Source organism: Scaptodrosophila lebanonensis, unplaced genomic scaffold, assembly GCF_003285725.1.
Source record: "Scaptodrosophila lebanonensis strain 11010-0011.00,11010-0021.00 unplaced genomic scaffold, SlebRS2 tig00000043-arrow-pilon, whole genome shotgun sequence".
NCBI lineage: Eukaryota > Metazoa > Arthropoda > Insecta > Diptera > Drosophilidae > Scaptodrosophila > Scaptodrosophila lebanonensis.
The window spans coordinates 2423202-2440388 of record NW_022060545.1 but is presented as its reverse complement, the minus strand read 5'-3'; the positions used below and the strand labels follow the sequence as shown (position 1 = coordinate 2440388).

General features: G+C 37.8%; 2 protein-coding genes across 7 annotated transcripts in view; both read left to right on the top strand.

Annotated features, from left to right (window-relative positions):
- Positions 1 to 3615, top strand: part of LOC115622370 (MOB kinase activator-like 2) — a 39994-nt gene extending 36379 nt beyond the window's left edge. For all 5 annotated transcript variants that reach the window (XM_030516292.1, XM_030516288.1, XM_030516287.1 and 2 more), the window contains 2 exons: positions 2199 to 2295; positions 2378 to 3615. In XM_030516292.1, coding sequence (XP_030372152.1) covers positions 2199 to 2295; positions 2378 to 3425 — 1145 coding nt within the window. In that variant the 3' untranslated portion in view covers positions 3426 to 3615. The remainder of the gene's footprint in view (positions 1 to 2198; positions 2296 to 2377) is intronic.
- A 7280-nt stretch (positions 3616 to 10895) lies between these two features.
- Positions 10896 to 12368, top strand: LOC115622945. Of its 2 annotated transcripts, none has more exons than XM_030517077.1 (3): positions 10896 to 10950; positions 11006 to 11453; positions 11519 to 12368. In XM_030517077.1, the coding sequence occupies exons 1-3, from the start codon at positions 10940 to 10942 to the stop codon at positions 12164 to 12166; spliced, it is 1107 nt and encodes a 368-aa protein (XP_030372937.1). In that variant the 5' UTR covers positions 10896 to 10939; the 3' UTR covers positions 12167 to 12368. The 2 variants fall into 2 exon arrangements, with proteins under 2 accessions (XP_030372937.1, XP_030372936.1); XM_030517076.1 differs by having other exon boundaries at positions 11510 to 12368.
- Positions 12369 to 17187: the final 4819 nt, after the last annotated feature.

Here is a 17187-nt window from a genome sequence, read left to right as displayed (position 1 = left end):
AAAAGCAGCGTTGGGTGGCGAAAAGAGGATTTAGTTTGAACAACTTTAAAGCTTTCGCCTTTATTAGTGAGCCAGAAATTGTAGCGCTATCATGATTTAAGGTTCTCAGAATAACTAAAGAATTTTTTAATCGTTAAAGGTCGTGTTTCAGCAACTTCTGGTCTTTAGCTTAAAGCATTTTTATAGAGAGCAACAAATATAATTTGAACTCGATTTAGGGTAATTCCTTATTAAAATCGGCTCCAAATTCTTTTGGTTTAGTCGGTTCATAATATAATGTAGTTTCGAAATTGAAAACTCTCTTGTTTGATATTTAAATACTTAACGAGTGTCCAGTAGACGTAGTTTCCTAGTTTAAATCCTATATCATAGCAAAATACATATATACTAGGCCTTTGAATCTCCTATCCGTTACTCCTAGCTGTGCCCCACCCGCTATGAAAGATGTGATAAGATATTAGAAGTGGGTGAAACAAAGGACTAATCAATAGAACCAATATAGACACTATGCGAGGAAGAGGAGGAAAAAGAGCGTCATTATTGAGGTTGTAATTAGTTTGCGTTTGTCAGAAAGATAGATCAATAATTATTTCGTTAGAATATAGAAACCATAACGTAACTAAACAGTCTGATATGCAATAAATAAAAGGGACCAAGCTAAACTCCCCACAAAATGTGTTCTCACACTACACATATATAGTATACTATACAAGTATGTATGGTCGTATCGCAATCATTTGTGTTTGGTTTGTATAGCCCACATATTTTGTAGGTTTGTTATCGTGTGATTTATATGCACATATATAAATATATATATACAGCAAGTGCCAAGTGCCGCTGGCAATTCTCGATAGACGAACTGACGGTAGCAGTTGTTTGCTGTTAGACCAATTGCTCATGGGGCCATGTCGACAGTTATGGCGACTGTGGGAGCTTTTAGGGGCCACTGGAGGCTAGAGTTATACCGAGCACGTGTCATTAAACAGCCGCTGACTATTGACAGAGCGATTCCACAGCTGGAAATTTGCATTTGCGATGCATATGGCACACGGGCAGTTCCGATATCATCTAAACGCATATGAGCTCTCGAATGGGCCATGTGACGTGATCGTTGGAACCATGATTAGCAAAACCATGAATGAGTGCGTAAATCTGCACGAACCTCAGACTCTTATCGTGGTTGCACAAAAAGACAGTTGACTGAAAAGTCATGTCTATATTTTCTACAAAAAGCGAAAGCTCGCTCATAAAAACGTTGTTTCAGCATTCTACAGCTTGTGACGTCATCTCTAATCTGCTGTTTATATATTTTTTGAGCCTCTTCTATCTCTTTAGGTAGCCAAGTTTTTTTTTTTTAGTTCTTATGCTGCTCATCTGCAGCCAATTTAGTGAACTTAATTAACTCTTGATGAATTAATGTTACCCTCAGGAGTTCAATTACATCATCTCGATATTCGTGTTCGGCTTCTCTAACCCCAATTATTTTTAAAGGAATTACATCATCGTTATTGACTTTGGCGTCAATATGCACGAGAATGTGTTTTATAGTAACAATTAACTCACAGCTTGTATGCAAATGCTGCGCCCGTAATTGGCAATATTTCAGCAAATTGTAGGTTCTGCCTCTTTCACGGTTCGCCATGGGTCGAGGCCATTGCATCAAAAGAAAAGCTCATTGTTTCAGCTGGCTTTGATACATCCGCTATATAGTATAAATAAATGAAGGCATTCCTACAAATGTTTGTTTCTTCAAAACAAATTATTACTTGTTTTTTTTTTTTCAAAAGCCAATACCTGTTTGTGTCAAATATCATTCAATACATAATAAAATTGAGTTAAAGGGAAGCGGAGTAAAAACGCCAAAAAAAACTTATACAAAGTTTAATAAGTGTTTTGGAAAGTATTCCTTAAAGTAAAACAGTTGTTCCTGCAAATATTTTAATTTCCTCAAATTTAAAGAGATATTCAGAATACAAGTATATTTCAAGTTTGTTTGGCTAATTAAGCATTTAGCAACTCTTTTTTTGTTGTCTGTATTTAAATATTTAAGCAGCTAAGCAATTAATTAAACAGCCATTCATGAGGTGTAAAATAATAAATGAATTGTGTAAGAGAGTTTTTAATATGATTTGCAATTAGTACAACTTGGTGATAACTTGTAAACGAAATAGTAAGTGCAACTTGTTATCTATTTACAGCTCTCGCTCTCTTCGAGCACGTAAATTTGGTTTATGGAACTATTAGTGAATTTTGTACACAATCCGGTTGCGCAGATATGACTGGACCAGGCAACAGGTAAGTGTGTTGGGATGATCTGAGATGATCGAAAATATATGCATTTGCTGATGATCTCTGATTATTTTATTCCTTTGTGCAGAACGTACTTATGGTTCGACGAGAAGGGCAAGAAGACGCGCGTCGCGGCACCACAATACATCGACTATGTGATGACGTTCACACAAAAGACGGTCAGCGACGAGTCGATATTCCCAACCAAATACGCGAACGAGTTTCCCGGCTCGTTCGAGTCGATTGCCCGAAAGATTTTACGCTTGCAATTTCATGTGATAGCGCATCTCTATGCGGCGCATTTCAGAGAAATCGCGCTGCTCGGTTTGCACACCCATTTAAATCTGACGTTTGCGCATCTGACGGCGCTGCATCGGCGCTTTAATCTGATCGACGAGAAGGAGACGGACGTGCTGCGCGATCTGGAGGTGGCGCTGCGCCTCACCGATGACAGCACCAACGGGAGCAGCGGCAGTGGCGGGGGCGGCGGCGGCGGCGGTGGTGGTAGTGGTGGTGGTGGTGGTGGTTCCGGAGACCATGCGTCCTCAACCAATGTGGCAATGTCGACACAAGAGTCCTTAGCGCCGGGCGGAGAGCAGCATAACAACAGTAGCAGCAACACCTCCTCGGCGTCCACCACCCTCGAGCATGTCAATTCACAAAGCAACAACAGCCACACAGCATCGCTGATCGATGGCGATGCCGTGGCGCCGCCCATCTGCACACAGCCAGAGGCGGGACTGATGGGCGGCATTTTGGGGGATTTGACAAGCGGCGAATTTGGTGATACTACGCGATATTGTACTTCGGCGGTTCCTCAAGCGGCGCATGCGGACAGCGCGGCGCAGGCGATAGCAGCTGCGGCAGCAGCAGCAGCAGCAGCGACTACGACGACGCTTAACAATGGCGCGGGCGCATTAAATTTAAACTATAGCAACAATAATAACAATAATCATAATTTGAATCATCTAAACCATTTGAATCATCACCACCATCCCCATCACCACCACCATGGCCATCATGGACACCACCATCACCATCATGGGGTGGCGGCCGCGGCGGCCGCAGCGGCGGGCGCTTTGGCAGCCTCCAACAATACGTCGTCGACAACAACATCAACAACAACAACGGCATAGTGCGCGCCCACACAAAGGTTAGCGTAAGGGATAGAGCTAGAGCTAGAGCGGCAAAAACAACAACAACAACAGAAACAACAAGAAATAAAAAACATTAGAATTACTAGAGTTACGCAAAGATGTTATTTAATGTTATTACTTCTATGATCCTAAAGTTGAAAATACAAACTGTAAAAATAACAACAACAAATGCAATTTTATGTAAATGCAGCAGCAACAACAACAACAACAATCACCTATCCAAATCGCATATAAGAGTGTGTATGTGTGTGTGTGTGTGTGTGTGTGTGTGTGTGTGTGTGTGTGTGCGAGCGATAAAAACTGAAAGATGTCTAATTTGATTGACAGGATATAGAAGGAAAGAGCAGGTCACACCGTCAAATAATTTGCACACAAACTCGTCCAATTCGAAACTGAACTAACTCTGAAAGAAAATCTTTTAACATTATAAATTGGTACGCAAACTATTTGCCTGTCTGACCACAGCTCAACTGCAACTCTGTACCGTGCAAGTTCTCTTGAAGACGATTAGACAATAAATTTTTGGTCCGTCTAATTTTGTAGCCCAGTGTACATTTCAGATTAGTTTCAAGTCTTTTTGCATATATGTTTTTAGAAATAATTGAAGTTGTTGTCAACTTACTAGCGGCCTAAACAAGCCGGTTGTTTTTGAAATAGTTCTTTAGTTGACTAGATTATCTTTTAGTGTTTGTGTATATACCGATTTGTCTGTATCCAAATTAGACAACTTTCATGGAACAATAATTGTCTGGTGCAAAAAGAAAACATTTAACGCATATAGTACAATAGTCTTAGCTTTTTCCAAGTTGTTGAAGCTGCAGCATAAAGTAAGGAGTGAGCTGGCTTGGACGTTTTAAAAGACGCTTATGCTTTAGATACAAACGCAAGATATATATATATATCTATATATATATATACAGAAGAACATAATAAGATTTGCAAATATTTATAAATCATCATCACAGCAGCAGCAGCGGGAGGAAAGTTTGCGGACAATACGAAGCGTTAGTTACCATTTACAGAAACTGCTTCGCAAGATACAATAGAGAAACTCACTAAACAATTATCGAGCTATCGATTTTAGGAAGGACATCGCTCTTGTCATTATGCACTCGTCGTCACTTAACTAAGTACCAACACTTAGATTCTCTGCCTAGTACATGAAATAAGGATAACTATGAAACAATATTTTTGCACGAAATCTGCTCAAATGCGATGCGACTATTTCATTAGCTTGTCTAGTCTTGGCTCTTGCCAATTGCCAAATGTATTCAGAGGATTGAAGCTTCCCACATAATAATGAGAACTTGAAACTATTTGCATTCACCTTAAACTAATTAAATTAAAAACAAATGAAGAAAAACAAGAACACTTTGCTAGCCACGTTTGAATTTATCTGCAGGCGCCTGAAAGTATGCACCGAATCGCACCAACTATCCATAAATTAGCACTCTCTTCGAAACAAAGGCCAGCAACTGCATAGCATTATTTAAAACACACAGACACAAACAAACGAACACACACAAAAGCAACAAATTAACAAAGCTACTAGCAAATGGCAATGAAGCGAAATTACTTTAAAAAATATGTAATAATAAACAAACAAACAAACAAATAAAATGTTCTGTGTAAATTGTTAGATTTTTGTGAATGAAAACCAAATACATATACATTCATATGTATGTATGTACACACATGTATTTGTGTATGTATGTATTGCACTTCAGCGACAAAGTCCTTTCCCATCCTGTTGCAGCAAAAAGTAAGCCTTTTGAGACACACAACCTAATAAACCCACACATAAACATAAATACGTTAAAAGTCTTTCAACTTTTGCAATACATGCATACTTAGCTATGTATATGTATGTATGTATGTATGTATGTATATAAGATACCAACTCCTATGAATTACAACTGAATGGGGGAAAAAACAATACACATCGTTTTGTTTTGTAGTTTTTGTGTACTTAGCGCTGCGATAATGCACATCGATGTGCAAACTTACAAATGAATTAAATGCAAGAGCATAATTTTACGATACAAAAAAATATATATATACAACAAAATGGAACACTTAAAAATAAACTAAATTGTTATGTTCAATTAAAAACGTTGTTTTGTTTTTCATTCTCAATGGAATTTGCAGATTTCGCAATAAAAAACAAATGCTTTTAAAAGCAAACGAAGACGAAAACTATTTATTTTAATTGAACACTTTGAACATTTTTGTTTTTTAATAAAAATTAACTTACATCGGTCTTGCAAGGAGACCGAAACAATATTTTGTAGACTTTTCGCTCGACTGATCTCTACAAAAACTAGTAGTTCACAGAAAAATAGGCAGAGAAGATAAAAGGAATATTGGCGCCATCTAGCGATCTTTCTGAGCCTAAGGTACCAATGTATTATTGTGCTGTGCTCGTAGCGGTGAAGATGGGAAACTGTATTAAATAGCCAGTAGTTCACAGAGAAGGCGCTAGATAAGAGAAATATGTGGCAACCTCATTCGCCACTATTGGTATCACTACCGATGGCAACTCCGATGGCAAGACTTTCGATGTGATCTATCGACGCTACGGCCTTGCCCGCGCTACAACACGTATATAATATATTGAACATTATCTTGTAAAGTATTGTATTAAATAAAGTGTATATAATACTAATAGATGGCTCTTGCATTCGCCATAGTGGTGACCCCAACATTTTTGAATCATACGTAAAACTAAAACGTTTCACATTGTAGCGCATGAAACAACATAGATACGACCTACGCTCCCTTACAAGAAAAAAACTAATTTTCCAAGACGAACCTTCTACAAGCAACATGAGTGAGTTGGAACAGGCAATCAAGGATCAGCTACGTTTGCTTCAGAGCGAAATGGACACATTACGTGCTGTTCAACAACCAAGCAATGGGGCAAATCAATTTGCACCGCCACCGCAACGCTTGCAAATACAGGTACCCAAATTCACTCGCAGCAATCCACAACTTTGGTTCGCACAGGTGGAACGCGCTTTTCGCCTTAACAACGTCCATGCTGATGTAGATAAATTTGACCTGGTCACAGTACAGTTAGAGGAAGACATCGCACTGGTCGTGGCTGATTTAGTAACCAACCCACCGGCTAACGACAAATACGCTGCTCTTAAAACTCGTCTCCTGGAAAAATTTGCCGAAACGCCTGAATCTATGTTGCGTCGTTTGTTACAAGGGGGAGAGACGGCTGGCATGAAACCGTCCGGAATTTTGGCGCACATGCGTCGGCTGGCCCCAGATCCCAAGCACGAAAATATAATCCTTACACTGTTTCTTGCAGAGATGCCGGTGTCCATTCGACCAATACTCTCGGTGTGGGAAGAAACCGATCTTGACAAACTTGCCAGGATTGCTGACAAGATGTTAGAAGCTGGCGGAACAAATACTACATATTCTATGGCTGCCGCCGAAGACTCCGTTAGCGCAATCGCTTCCCCAAAATCAATCACAGATCTAACAGAGGCTATTCGTACACTGTCAGAAAAGGCCGAAGGATCCGCATCTCTTGCGGAAGGGGTTCTCCCGATAAGGGAAGTCGACTTCATTATCCGGGATGTCATAGCCAGGATAAATCAGCTTTTAACTCATGAACAAGTAATCTTGAGAGGGGAGCCCATGGGTCTGGACTTATTGGTATGCAAACAAGGACTTCCAAATCAACAACAGGTGATGGCGAAGTCACCACGCCACCCGAGCCAGGGCCCAGCTCAAGTCATTGAGGTAATCCCACCTACAAATGCGGACAACATCGAGAAGGCCTCTTCCCGGTACAAGGCGCTAATGGACAAGGGATACAAGCTGAAGTATTTGAACCCCACAATAAGTGGTACCTATAACATTGACCCATCAAATAGGGACTTCTCCATACAAGTCCTTGAGTCTGTGAGACCACTCCGGGGCGATTACCCATCCAGCGACTTCAATCTAGTTAGATTGGTTTGGGTCTATCAGAAGAAGTGGAATCAATACTCAAGTCTCCTGGACTTGACACCCCTTAGGAAGAAATAAGAGGGATGACAGATCCGAATCTCAACAGTACAAAGCGCTGATGACTTTCGAAATCTTCTCAAAGAATTCGTGGAGGTTACAAGACCGCCAAACTTATCTACACAGACTGACTCTGAGGTCCGTCATTTCATCGAAACAACTGGTAGCCCAGTCGCTGATCGACCTCGGCGCCTCGCCGGCGAAAAACTTTTAGCTGCAAAAACAGAAGTCAATTTTCTCATCAAACAGGGAATCTGTCGACCATCAAAGAGTTGCTGGTCCAGCCCTCTGCACTTAGTAGCCAAAAGGATGGTAGTTGGCGCGCCTGCGGGGACTACCGCAAATTAAACGCTGCTACAATTCCAGATCGTTATCCGATCGCGCACATTTACGATTTTTCAGAACAGCTAAACGGAAAAACGATCTTCACGGCACTCGACTTGGTGCGTGCATATTATCAAGTACCAATGGCCGAAAACGATATCAAAAAGACTGCTGTTTGTACACCATTTGGCCTTTTTGAGTTTCTAAGGATGCCTTTTGGATTAAAAAACGCTACCCAAACCTTCCAAAGATTTATGGATAATCTATTTCGTGGATTGGATTACGTATACTGCTACATAGATGACATCCTCATAGCCTCTACGACAGCTGATGAACACGAAAAGCACCTCAGCACAGTTTTGGAGATTTTGCGAAAACACGGCTTGTGTATCAACGCCAGCAAATGTCAGTTCGCAAAATCCGAGGTTCGTTTTTTAAGTTATACTATTAACGAAAACGGTATAAAGCCACCCAACGATCGCATAGAAGCAATTTTGAACTACGCCAGACCGGATACCATTTGTGAGCTAGGTCGCTTTCTTGGAATAATAAATTATTACCGCCGTTGCTTACCTCATGCGTCCCATATTCAGGCACCTCTTTCTGAGCTCACAAGAGACATCAAAAAAAATGACAAACGCAAAATTACATGGACTCCTGAGTTGACAAAAGTTTTTGAGGACTGCAAGTGCAGCGTGGCGGATGCGACGCGGTTGGCGTATCCAATGACTAAGGCAATATGGGCTTTAGTTTGTGACGCTTCTGACGTTGCCATTGGAGCTTCCCTCGAGCAACAAGTCGACGACATGTGGCAGCCACTGGGTTTTTTTTCTAAGAAGCTAACCAAAACGGAACAAGGCTACAGCACCTACGACCGTGAGTTGCTTGCCATTTATGAAGCAATCAAACACTTCAAACATCTTCTCGAAGCACGCGTTTTTGTCATTAAAACGGATCACAAACCATTGACCTTTGCTTTCAACCAACGACCAGAGAAGGCATCCGATAGACAGCTGAGGCAACTAGATTTCATATCACAATTTTCGACCACAATTGTACACGTGAAAGGCGAACAAAACGCAGTTGCAGACGCACTGTCGCGACTGTGCGAAATAAAGATGCCGACCACAATCACCTTCTCCAGTATAGAAGCAGCTCAAGCTTCTGACACTGAGCTGAGTGAGCTACTAAAAGGAACAACAGCATTACAGTTGAAATCAATTCGGAACGATGACAACACAACCATTTTCTGCGATGTTTCTACAGGCCACATACGTCCATACATACCCAGAAGTCTGCGTCATCAGGTGTTCGTTTCTGTACATGGATTGTCACACCCTAGTGGCAGAGCAACACTTCAGCAACTACGGAAACAATATGTCTGGCCATACATGAACAAAGACGTTTTATATTGGTGTAGAAATTGTCTCCCATGTCAGAGGGCGAAAATTCACAAGCACAATTCCTTGCAGCCTCGAAAAATTGACGTTCCCGACAAGAGATTTGAGCATGTCCATATGGACATAGTCGTATTGCCACTTCAACAAGGTTTTCGTTATTGTTTAACAATGATTGACCGATTTTCACGCTGGCCGGAAGCCATACCGCTTCGCGACATTACAGCAGAGACGGTTGCATCGGCATTCTGGACACATTGGATTGCTCGTTTCGGCACACCTAAAACTCTGACAACCGATCAAGGTACCCAATTCGAGTCTGCGTTATTCAAGGAGCTTATTAAATTGATTGGTGGACAACATATTCGTACAACGCCTTACCATCCACAATCCAATGGCCTCATCGAACGATGGCACAGATCGTTCAAAACAGCCCTTATGTGCCATTCCGATTCTCCTTGGACGGAAATACTACCCACTGTGCTACTTGGATTGCGGTCATGCTACAAACACGATTTGAAGGCGTCTGCAGCAGAAATGCTATATGGCGCACCGTTAAGATTGCCGAATGAATTTTTCGACGACATTGATGTTGCTGCTGATTCTGATATTTTCATCACTAAGTTTCGCAGCCATATGCGACAAGTACGCCCAACAGCAACATCGCATCACATCCGAGACAAATTATTCTTACAAAAAGGAATCAACGACTGCACACATGTGTTCATAAGAGTTGATTCCGTCAAACAGCCGTTGCAGCCGCCATATACTGGTCCCTACGAACTGGTGCGAAGAGAAAATGATCGTGTCTTTATCATCAAGAAAAATGGTAAAGAAGTAGCGATTTCCATAGACAGACTCAAGCCGGCTTTCGTGGTCAAGGACGATGCTGACAAATCACACAAACTTCAAAAATCTGAGTCCAAGCCAACACGCACCTACGAAAAACATTTTCGCGTACGGTTTTCCCAGCCTTTACCGTGACAGGTTTTATAGAGGGGGAGTACTGTGGCAACCTCATTCGCCACTATTGGTATCACTACCGATGGCAACTCCGATGGCAAGACTTTCGATGTGATCTATCGACGCTACGGCCTTGCCCGCGCTACAACACGTATATAATATATTGAACATTATCTTGTAAAGTATTGTATTAAATAAAGTGTATATAATACTAATAGATGGCTCTTGCATTCGCCATAAATATGAACAAGAAATTTTCTTTGTTTTAGTGTTGGCCGCCACTGGTACAAAATTCTAGCAGTGCTCTTTGCTGAGAAAATGGAAATTTCATTAAAAAGGCAGTAGTTCACAGAAAAGACGCTAGATTACAACATTTTTATGAGCTCCACCTAGCGATCTTTCTGTGCTTACTATATTAGCCGCACCTGCTCTATAATTTTCTACAAGGTATTCTGTATTTCATTTAAAAATTTTATTTTATACATAATTAAATTGCTGAATGGATGAAATGAAATGAATGCAACAGATTGAAAAATATGCAATGTCGGCACGGAATTGATTTATAATGTAAAACAAGGTATAATTGGCTTGATAAAACTCACTTTGGAATACTTGTACTGTTTTAATTGTAAAAGCTTTCCCAAACAGCATATGTGTCGAATTATATGTCGTAGACAATTTTAGGATTAGAAACAGAAATAATTCGAATATATCGCTTTCGGTTCCTATTAGTCGAAAATTTAATAATATCTGTTTAAAATTCCTACTATTTAATTATTAAAAATGAATTCTTGGTAAGTAAATAAATGTACATAATTACCGTGTAAATAAAAGTTCATCTTTGTCAAGGTTACGCAACTCCTTAACTGAAATCGCTCGCACGAATCGCCACACGGACTGCACCTTCACAATCGAAATGAAGGGCTGTAGTCGGGTGTTCCCCTGTCATAAGCTGATCTTCAGTTGTGCTTCAGATGTTTTCGATCGCATGCTCTTTGGAGGCTATAATGAGTCCAGCTCGGGAATGGTTAAGCTAACCGATGTACATCCTGACATATTTGAGAAATTTCGGGACTACGTTTACGGCTATGAGTACGACAAGCTGAAGAAATACGACTTCGACACACTTATACAGCTCTCGGAGTTCGGCAACAAGTACTTGGTTGAGTCCATCAAGGACGATTGCCTTCGAGAGATACTGGAGCGCAAATACTCTTATGATATCGGAGAACTGCTGCGCCTGTTCCAATGCGCACACAATCTGAACGTAACGAAGTTTATCGATTGGGTTTCGTGGGTTCGTTTTCCAACTGGTATTTTAATTATTGTTTATAGAAAGTTAATGCTTGTCAGGAACTCAAGACAAACTCGAAAAGCTTGATGGGGCATGCTGGTATCTATGAGTTCAATACGGATGTATTCAAATCGTATCTGAAGGTCGTCTCGGGCAAGCTCTCGGAGTCTGAGCGTTTCAATGTGCTGGAAATGTATCTTAAATACCACGGCTTGGACGATGTCAGTCCAGAGGAGGAAGCAGCTCCTGAATTTGGAGGGGGTGATATCAAGGAAAATACTTCCTACACCGAACTGTCCACCTCTGACTCAACCGATGAGGTTGAGGAGCCAGTCGAGCCTAAATCTGAAGTGCCGGAGCCTGAAAAAAACATTTGCAGTAAATATGTATTTGAGCTGATCGCGCTGATCGACTTCAGCAGGTTTACACCCAAAGAGTTCTACGATGGTCCTGGCAAATCAAATTTTCTCAGCCTGGCCCAGAAATACGAATATCTCTATAAAATAGCGCGAAACGCTTCACAGGCCAAGGAAGAATTGGAACAGAAATTAGAGCGCAGCCACAGTGTGGAGCCGCAGTCATGTGTTCCTATGTTCGCATCGAGTCAAGGTCATCCAAATCATCATACAGGACATCAAGGACATCTGGCCCCATCGAAATGTGATCGAATGCGACATCCACGTCATCGTTACGAGTGGACCGATTACGATCAGTAACTAAGACTTTAGTTCATAATTAAGGCAATGCAAGTAACACGCAGAACTGTGCGATTTATTTGAAAAGTCTGAAATGTTAATGCCAAAGATGTCTGTTGCAGCAGAAAAATATAGAACGATTTACAATTTTGTTGGTTTTAAATGAAGGAGTTTAATAAATTTCTCTGCAAATTATTTGTCTGTCTGGACAATGAAAGTTCAAGGCGAGTTTTGTTTTCTTTGCAAAAAATATAAAATTACCATTGATTTTAATTTTTTTATAATATTTCATCTTTTATTCGTAATTTTTTATGTTAATTTTTTGTATTTTGCAAAAACTAGTAGATATCGTATTCATGTATAGTATTTGGAATATTTCACTAGTCGAAATTGATTTTTAATTGTGCGTCTAAAGAGAACTGCAGTTGTTTTTTATTGGACCTATTTAAAAGCAATTAAAATTAAATTATTGAAGGGTCGATTCGCAAAGCCCTTATTTTCAACCAAAATATTAGAGATTCCTATTCATTACCTGTATTGGGATGTTATTTAACGTAATAAAACTCTACGGGCTTCAAATTTGTATAGAAATTTCGATTGGACCTAATATTTATTTTGATAGTTCAATGACTGTTTCTGAGAAGATGAGTTTTGCAGACAACTACATACTAAGTCAGTATTATTTGTATTTAGTGCCTTTATTAAAGGTAAGGGATGATGGAGCCACAGGCACATCCTTTGCGACTGTTCAGCCTAGGTCTGGAGTTGGAGAAAGCATCTCCCTTACTCTTATCCCTTTCGGAGAGCACATCAATAGGCTCCTCCCATCGATATGAAATTCCCAAAAACTTACCTTTAAATAAGATTGCAATTCAAAAGCAAACGGTTTTAAATTTTTAAAAAATTTTATTTTATTTATTTTTTTTGGTGATTTTTATTAATTTTTTATTCAACTTTTACACAGAGAAAAAGAAATTGCATTTTAGCATTTGTTTTTTGTTTTTGTATTTGTTTTGTTTTCCATCATTTGATTAATTAAAATTTGTTAAATTGCTAGAATTTGTTAAGCGCTACTAAAATTTAAATTTGTTGTTTATTAGACATATAAATATATTTATATATAAATACGCAATTGGGATGGATATTCATGCAAATGCAGGCAAGCTTTTCTCACAAGGACTTGAAGAGGGGCTCGCGAATTTGCTTGAATATCGACATTAATCGCTTTGTTTCTTTTGTTCTTCTTCATTATCCATCCTCCCTTGTTACATTTATTCATTTACTCCCCTCTTTATACTTGTCGATAATAATAATGGAAACTTGGTAAACATTTCTTAATCAGATAGCTACATGATTTACAACATAGAATTCTGTATAATCCATTTATTGATAACTACTCATATTCAAATACATAATACATATTATCTGTTTTGTTTTGTTTCGTTTCGTTCTAGAGCTTTGTTGTGTACTGTTGTGTAGTATTTAATATGTAAATATTTGAAGGGGAACCGGGGACTTTCAGGACCGGGCAAGACAAGTACTTGCCGGAGTGCGGACTGAGAGAGACTACAAAGAATCGGATCAATGTACACTACTTTTGTGTTTTAAAGTGAAATGCCATTTTCCCCATACACCAACACACTTGTGTGCATATATATGTATGTATGTATGTATGTATGTATGAAGGGGAAAAGCGTAAGGACGAGCTACAGTTAAAGTACTGGATATAGTTATCGGTTTGAATAATACGAAAATTTGCGAAATTAATGACAACTCTTCAAATAAACTAATTTATGGCATTGGGCGATCAACCTGCCCGCTCTATTTAGTTCACATGAGGCTTCCAGTCTCGTCCCGTCCCATCTCACAGAACGAGCCACAACTTGGCCATCAAAGAGTTGGCCGTCTGGTTTGTGTTCCACAAACTGGCCCTAGCTACGCACATAAGTATAACAAGGAGCAACTTTTTCTCATTAGTAGGTCCTATGTTGTTCCTCATTTGTGTAATTTAAATAAATTATGTTTTTGTTTTTGTTTTTTTTTTTTATTCATCACATGGTGGGATAATCGTTTACTTCTCATTTCTGTTGAAGTAGAACATTGAAAACTGGTTCGATTCTCACTTCCTATACAAAATACTTAAAATTGTGGGATTCATTACGAAATCTCATTGCCAATCTAATCCTAACTGACGACGACGCTTCCCTGCCACAGCAAGCGTCCATATATGTGTGTGTATATGTATATATGTATATATGTATATATATATATATATATATATATATATATATATATATATATATATATATATATATATATATATATATATATATATATATATATATATATATATATATATATATATATATATGTATGTATAATTTGGAATGCAACTGTGATATTTGATGTGTGCTCTGCTCAAAATATTTGTAATTTATTTATTATTGTTCCATAGAAGCGACGGCTTACTTGTCTTTCTTTATGGTAATTGGTGAATGGTGTACAAGTATGTTTAAAATGTATGTGAAGTATAGTTTTGATTTCTATTTCTGACAGTATATTGATTGGTTCCTTTTGACACACACAAACACACACACACACACACATTCACACACACACATGCACATACAAATATTATTATATTGTTTGCATGCTTATTACCTTTTCTTTTCTTTTGTTTTAGTTTTCCTTTTTCATATTTAATTTACTATACATTTAGAGTATGTGGAATATCTACCAATTTCTACTTGCTTTGCCTTTTGTTTATATGTATGTATATATGTGTAATATATATATATATATATATATATATATACTTATATAAGTAGGTATGTATATATAATTTGCATGTATAAATATGTATTTGCTTATGCGCTTCATACCTTCCCTATTATCATTACTGTTTACAAAATACTTTGAGGAGCACTGGACGTGTCTATGTTTTTTTGTTCTTCTTCTTTTTACACATTTCATATAACCATCCAAAATACGAATGTTTCGATTTCTTTAAATGTTCTCTTTCTACATATGTATATAGAAAAATACGCTAAAAGCAGTTCTGCGAACACTGTAAACAAAATGTAAGCCAAATTCAACACTGAAAGCGATGCGTTCTACAAGTTGTGTGTTTTCCAACACTGTTTCTTCTTCTAAATTTCAATAAGCGAATTGGGACAAATACCTTTGTTTCCATTAAGTAAAACCAAAATAGTTAAATGGAGGCAAATTATATTTAAAGACACTACAAATCTAAAAAAAAAAAAAAAGTACTCTTTACAGTTATTCATGTAATATTTATGTAATACTCAAGTGGTAAAGAAAATGCTACTACGTTATTTTGTTTTGTTAATTGTTGTTGTTGGTGCTATCTGAAATATTTCCATACGCATTCAATTGTTTAGATATTACGATAAATAGATCACATTCATGGTTCTATTTTTCACGTTCTTGCATATCTTATGTTCACATTTCTTTCTTCATCTTCATCTCCTTCTCGTCTTCTCTTTTTGTTTAAATTTTTAATTATAAATACAATATGCTTTCTTTGCAGTTGCTGCTATTTACATAGATGTGGGTGTATGTGTGTGTGTGTGTGTGTGTGTGTTTGAAATTCGAATGCAAATTAAAATCGTTCATAAGGTATTGTTAATAGTATTACTTACATATGTTATTTATGGCTATCGAAGTGTGTATTTGTGTAAATAATAAGCAGTGAGTAACGTATTTAAAAAAATTACACTTTTCAGTTATTATGGTTTGTGTGTGTGTGTGTGTTGTTTGTATGTTTCGAGATCGGTTGAGGGATATACATACATACTATGTTGTATTAAATTTCATTTACTGGTACATTAAATTATTGCAAATGATTTTCGTGTTTGTTGTTTCTCCTGCTTGATTCTGCATAAATAAATTCTTGCCTTATCTTATTACTTAATTAATACGCACTACAATCGTTTAAATTTGTTTCAAGTTTTCGTTTGCGTCCTTGTAAAAATGTTGTTTTGATGTTGTTGTTGTTGTTGTTGCTGTTATTATTATTGAAATTTTGTTTTGTTGTTGTAATGCTACGCTAAAAATTACATACATACTTTAAAATTTATTAACACAGATGACTTTATATTTCCAAATCTTGCTTTACTTTAGTTGCCCATTTTTTATTTTATTTTATTTTTTCGTTTTGTTTCGTTTTTTGTAATTTCTTTTTTATGCATCTCTTTTCTTTAGCTTTCTTCATCAACAATCTCTCGTCTGTTATCCAAAAAACAATTTGTTGCCAACTAACTAGCCAAAACGTTTATATAATAGGTATTGTATTTGTTGTTTAGTTTGCTTTTACAAATTTTATAATTGTTATCAATATACACATACATACATCATTGTTTTGATAAAACGCTGTTGTTGTTGTTGTTGCAATTGTTGTTGTTGTTGTTGATGTTGCACACAAACTAAACTATGCAAGTAGTACTTGTATGTATATCCTAAATACACAGCTGCTCCGAAAGAGTCCGGAAATGCTGTAATGCTTTGTTCGCCCCTTGTTAATGTTAAAATCTTACATTAGAAACACATCGATCGAATACTATAAATATATATGTATATATGTATGTATATATATTTTACTTAAATATCATTATATATCTATATAGCCACACGGCTACGATTTGTTGTTGCTTTGCCCACAGAGTTTTGAACTCTGCACAAAAATAAGAAAATGAGAACGAATGATCAAATCAAATAACTTTGTTTAGCAAATTAGGTGGAAACATTGCTATTTGTATTCATTATTATTTATTGCATTATTGTTTTTTTTTTTTTTTTGTTTTTTAATTTTTATTTTGCTCTTTAATTGGTAGGAGAACTTGCTTTGCTTTCAACGTAAAAAGAGTATCGAGCGACAATTTGCAGCGGGGATGGGATTGGTTTGGATTAGATCGAGATCTTCCACAACTGATCTTTGGGAAACAATTGTGTAAAAGCTGAGGGGAAATGCTTCGATATACTCATACAAAGAAATTGCATTCATGTATCAATACTCATGGAAT

Bases quoted from the DNA above. Each gene is read 5' to 3' on its own strand.
- LOC115622945 (XM_030517076.1), top strand. The intron at 11,454-11,509 runs GTTCGTTTTCCA...AATGCTTGTCAG, and splicing joins TTATCGATTGGGTTTCGTGG to GAACTCAAGACAAACTCGAA.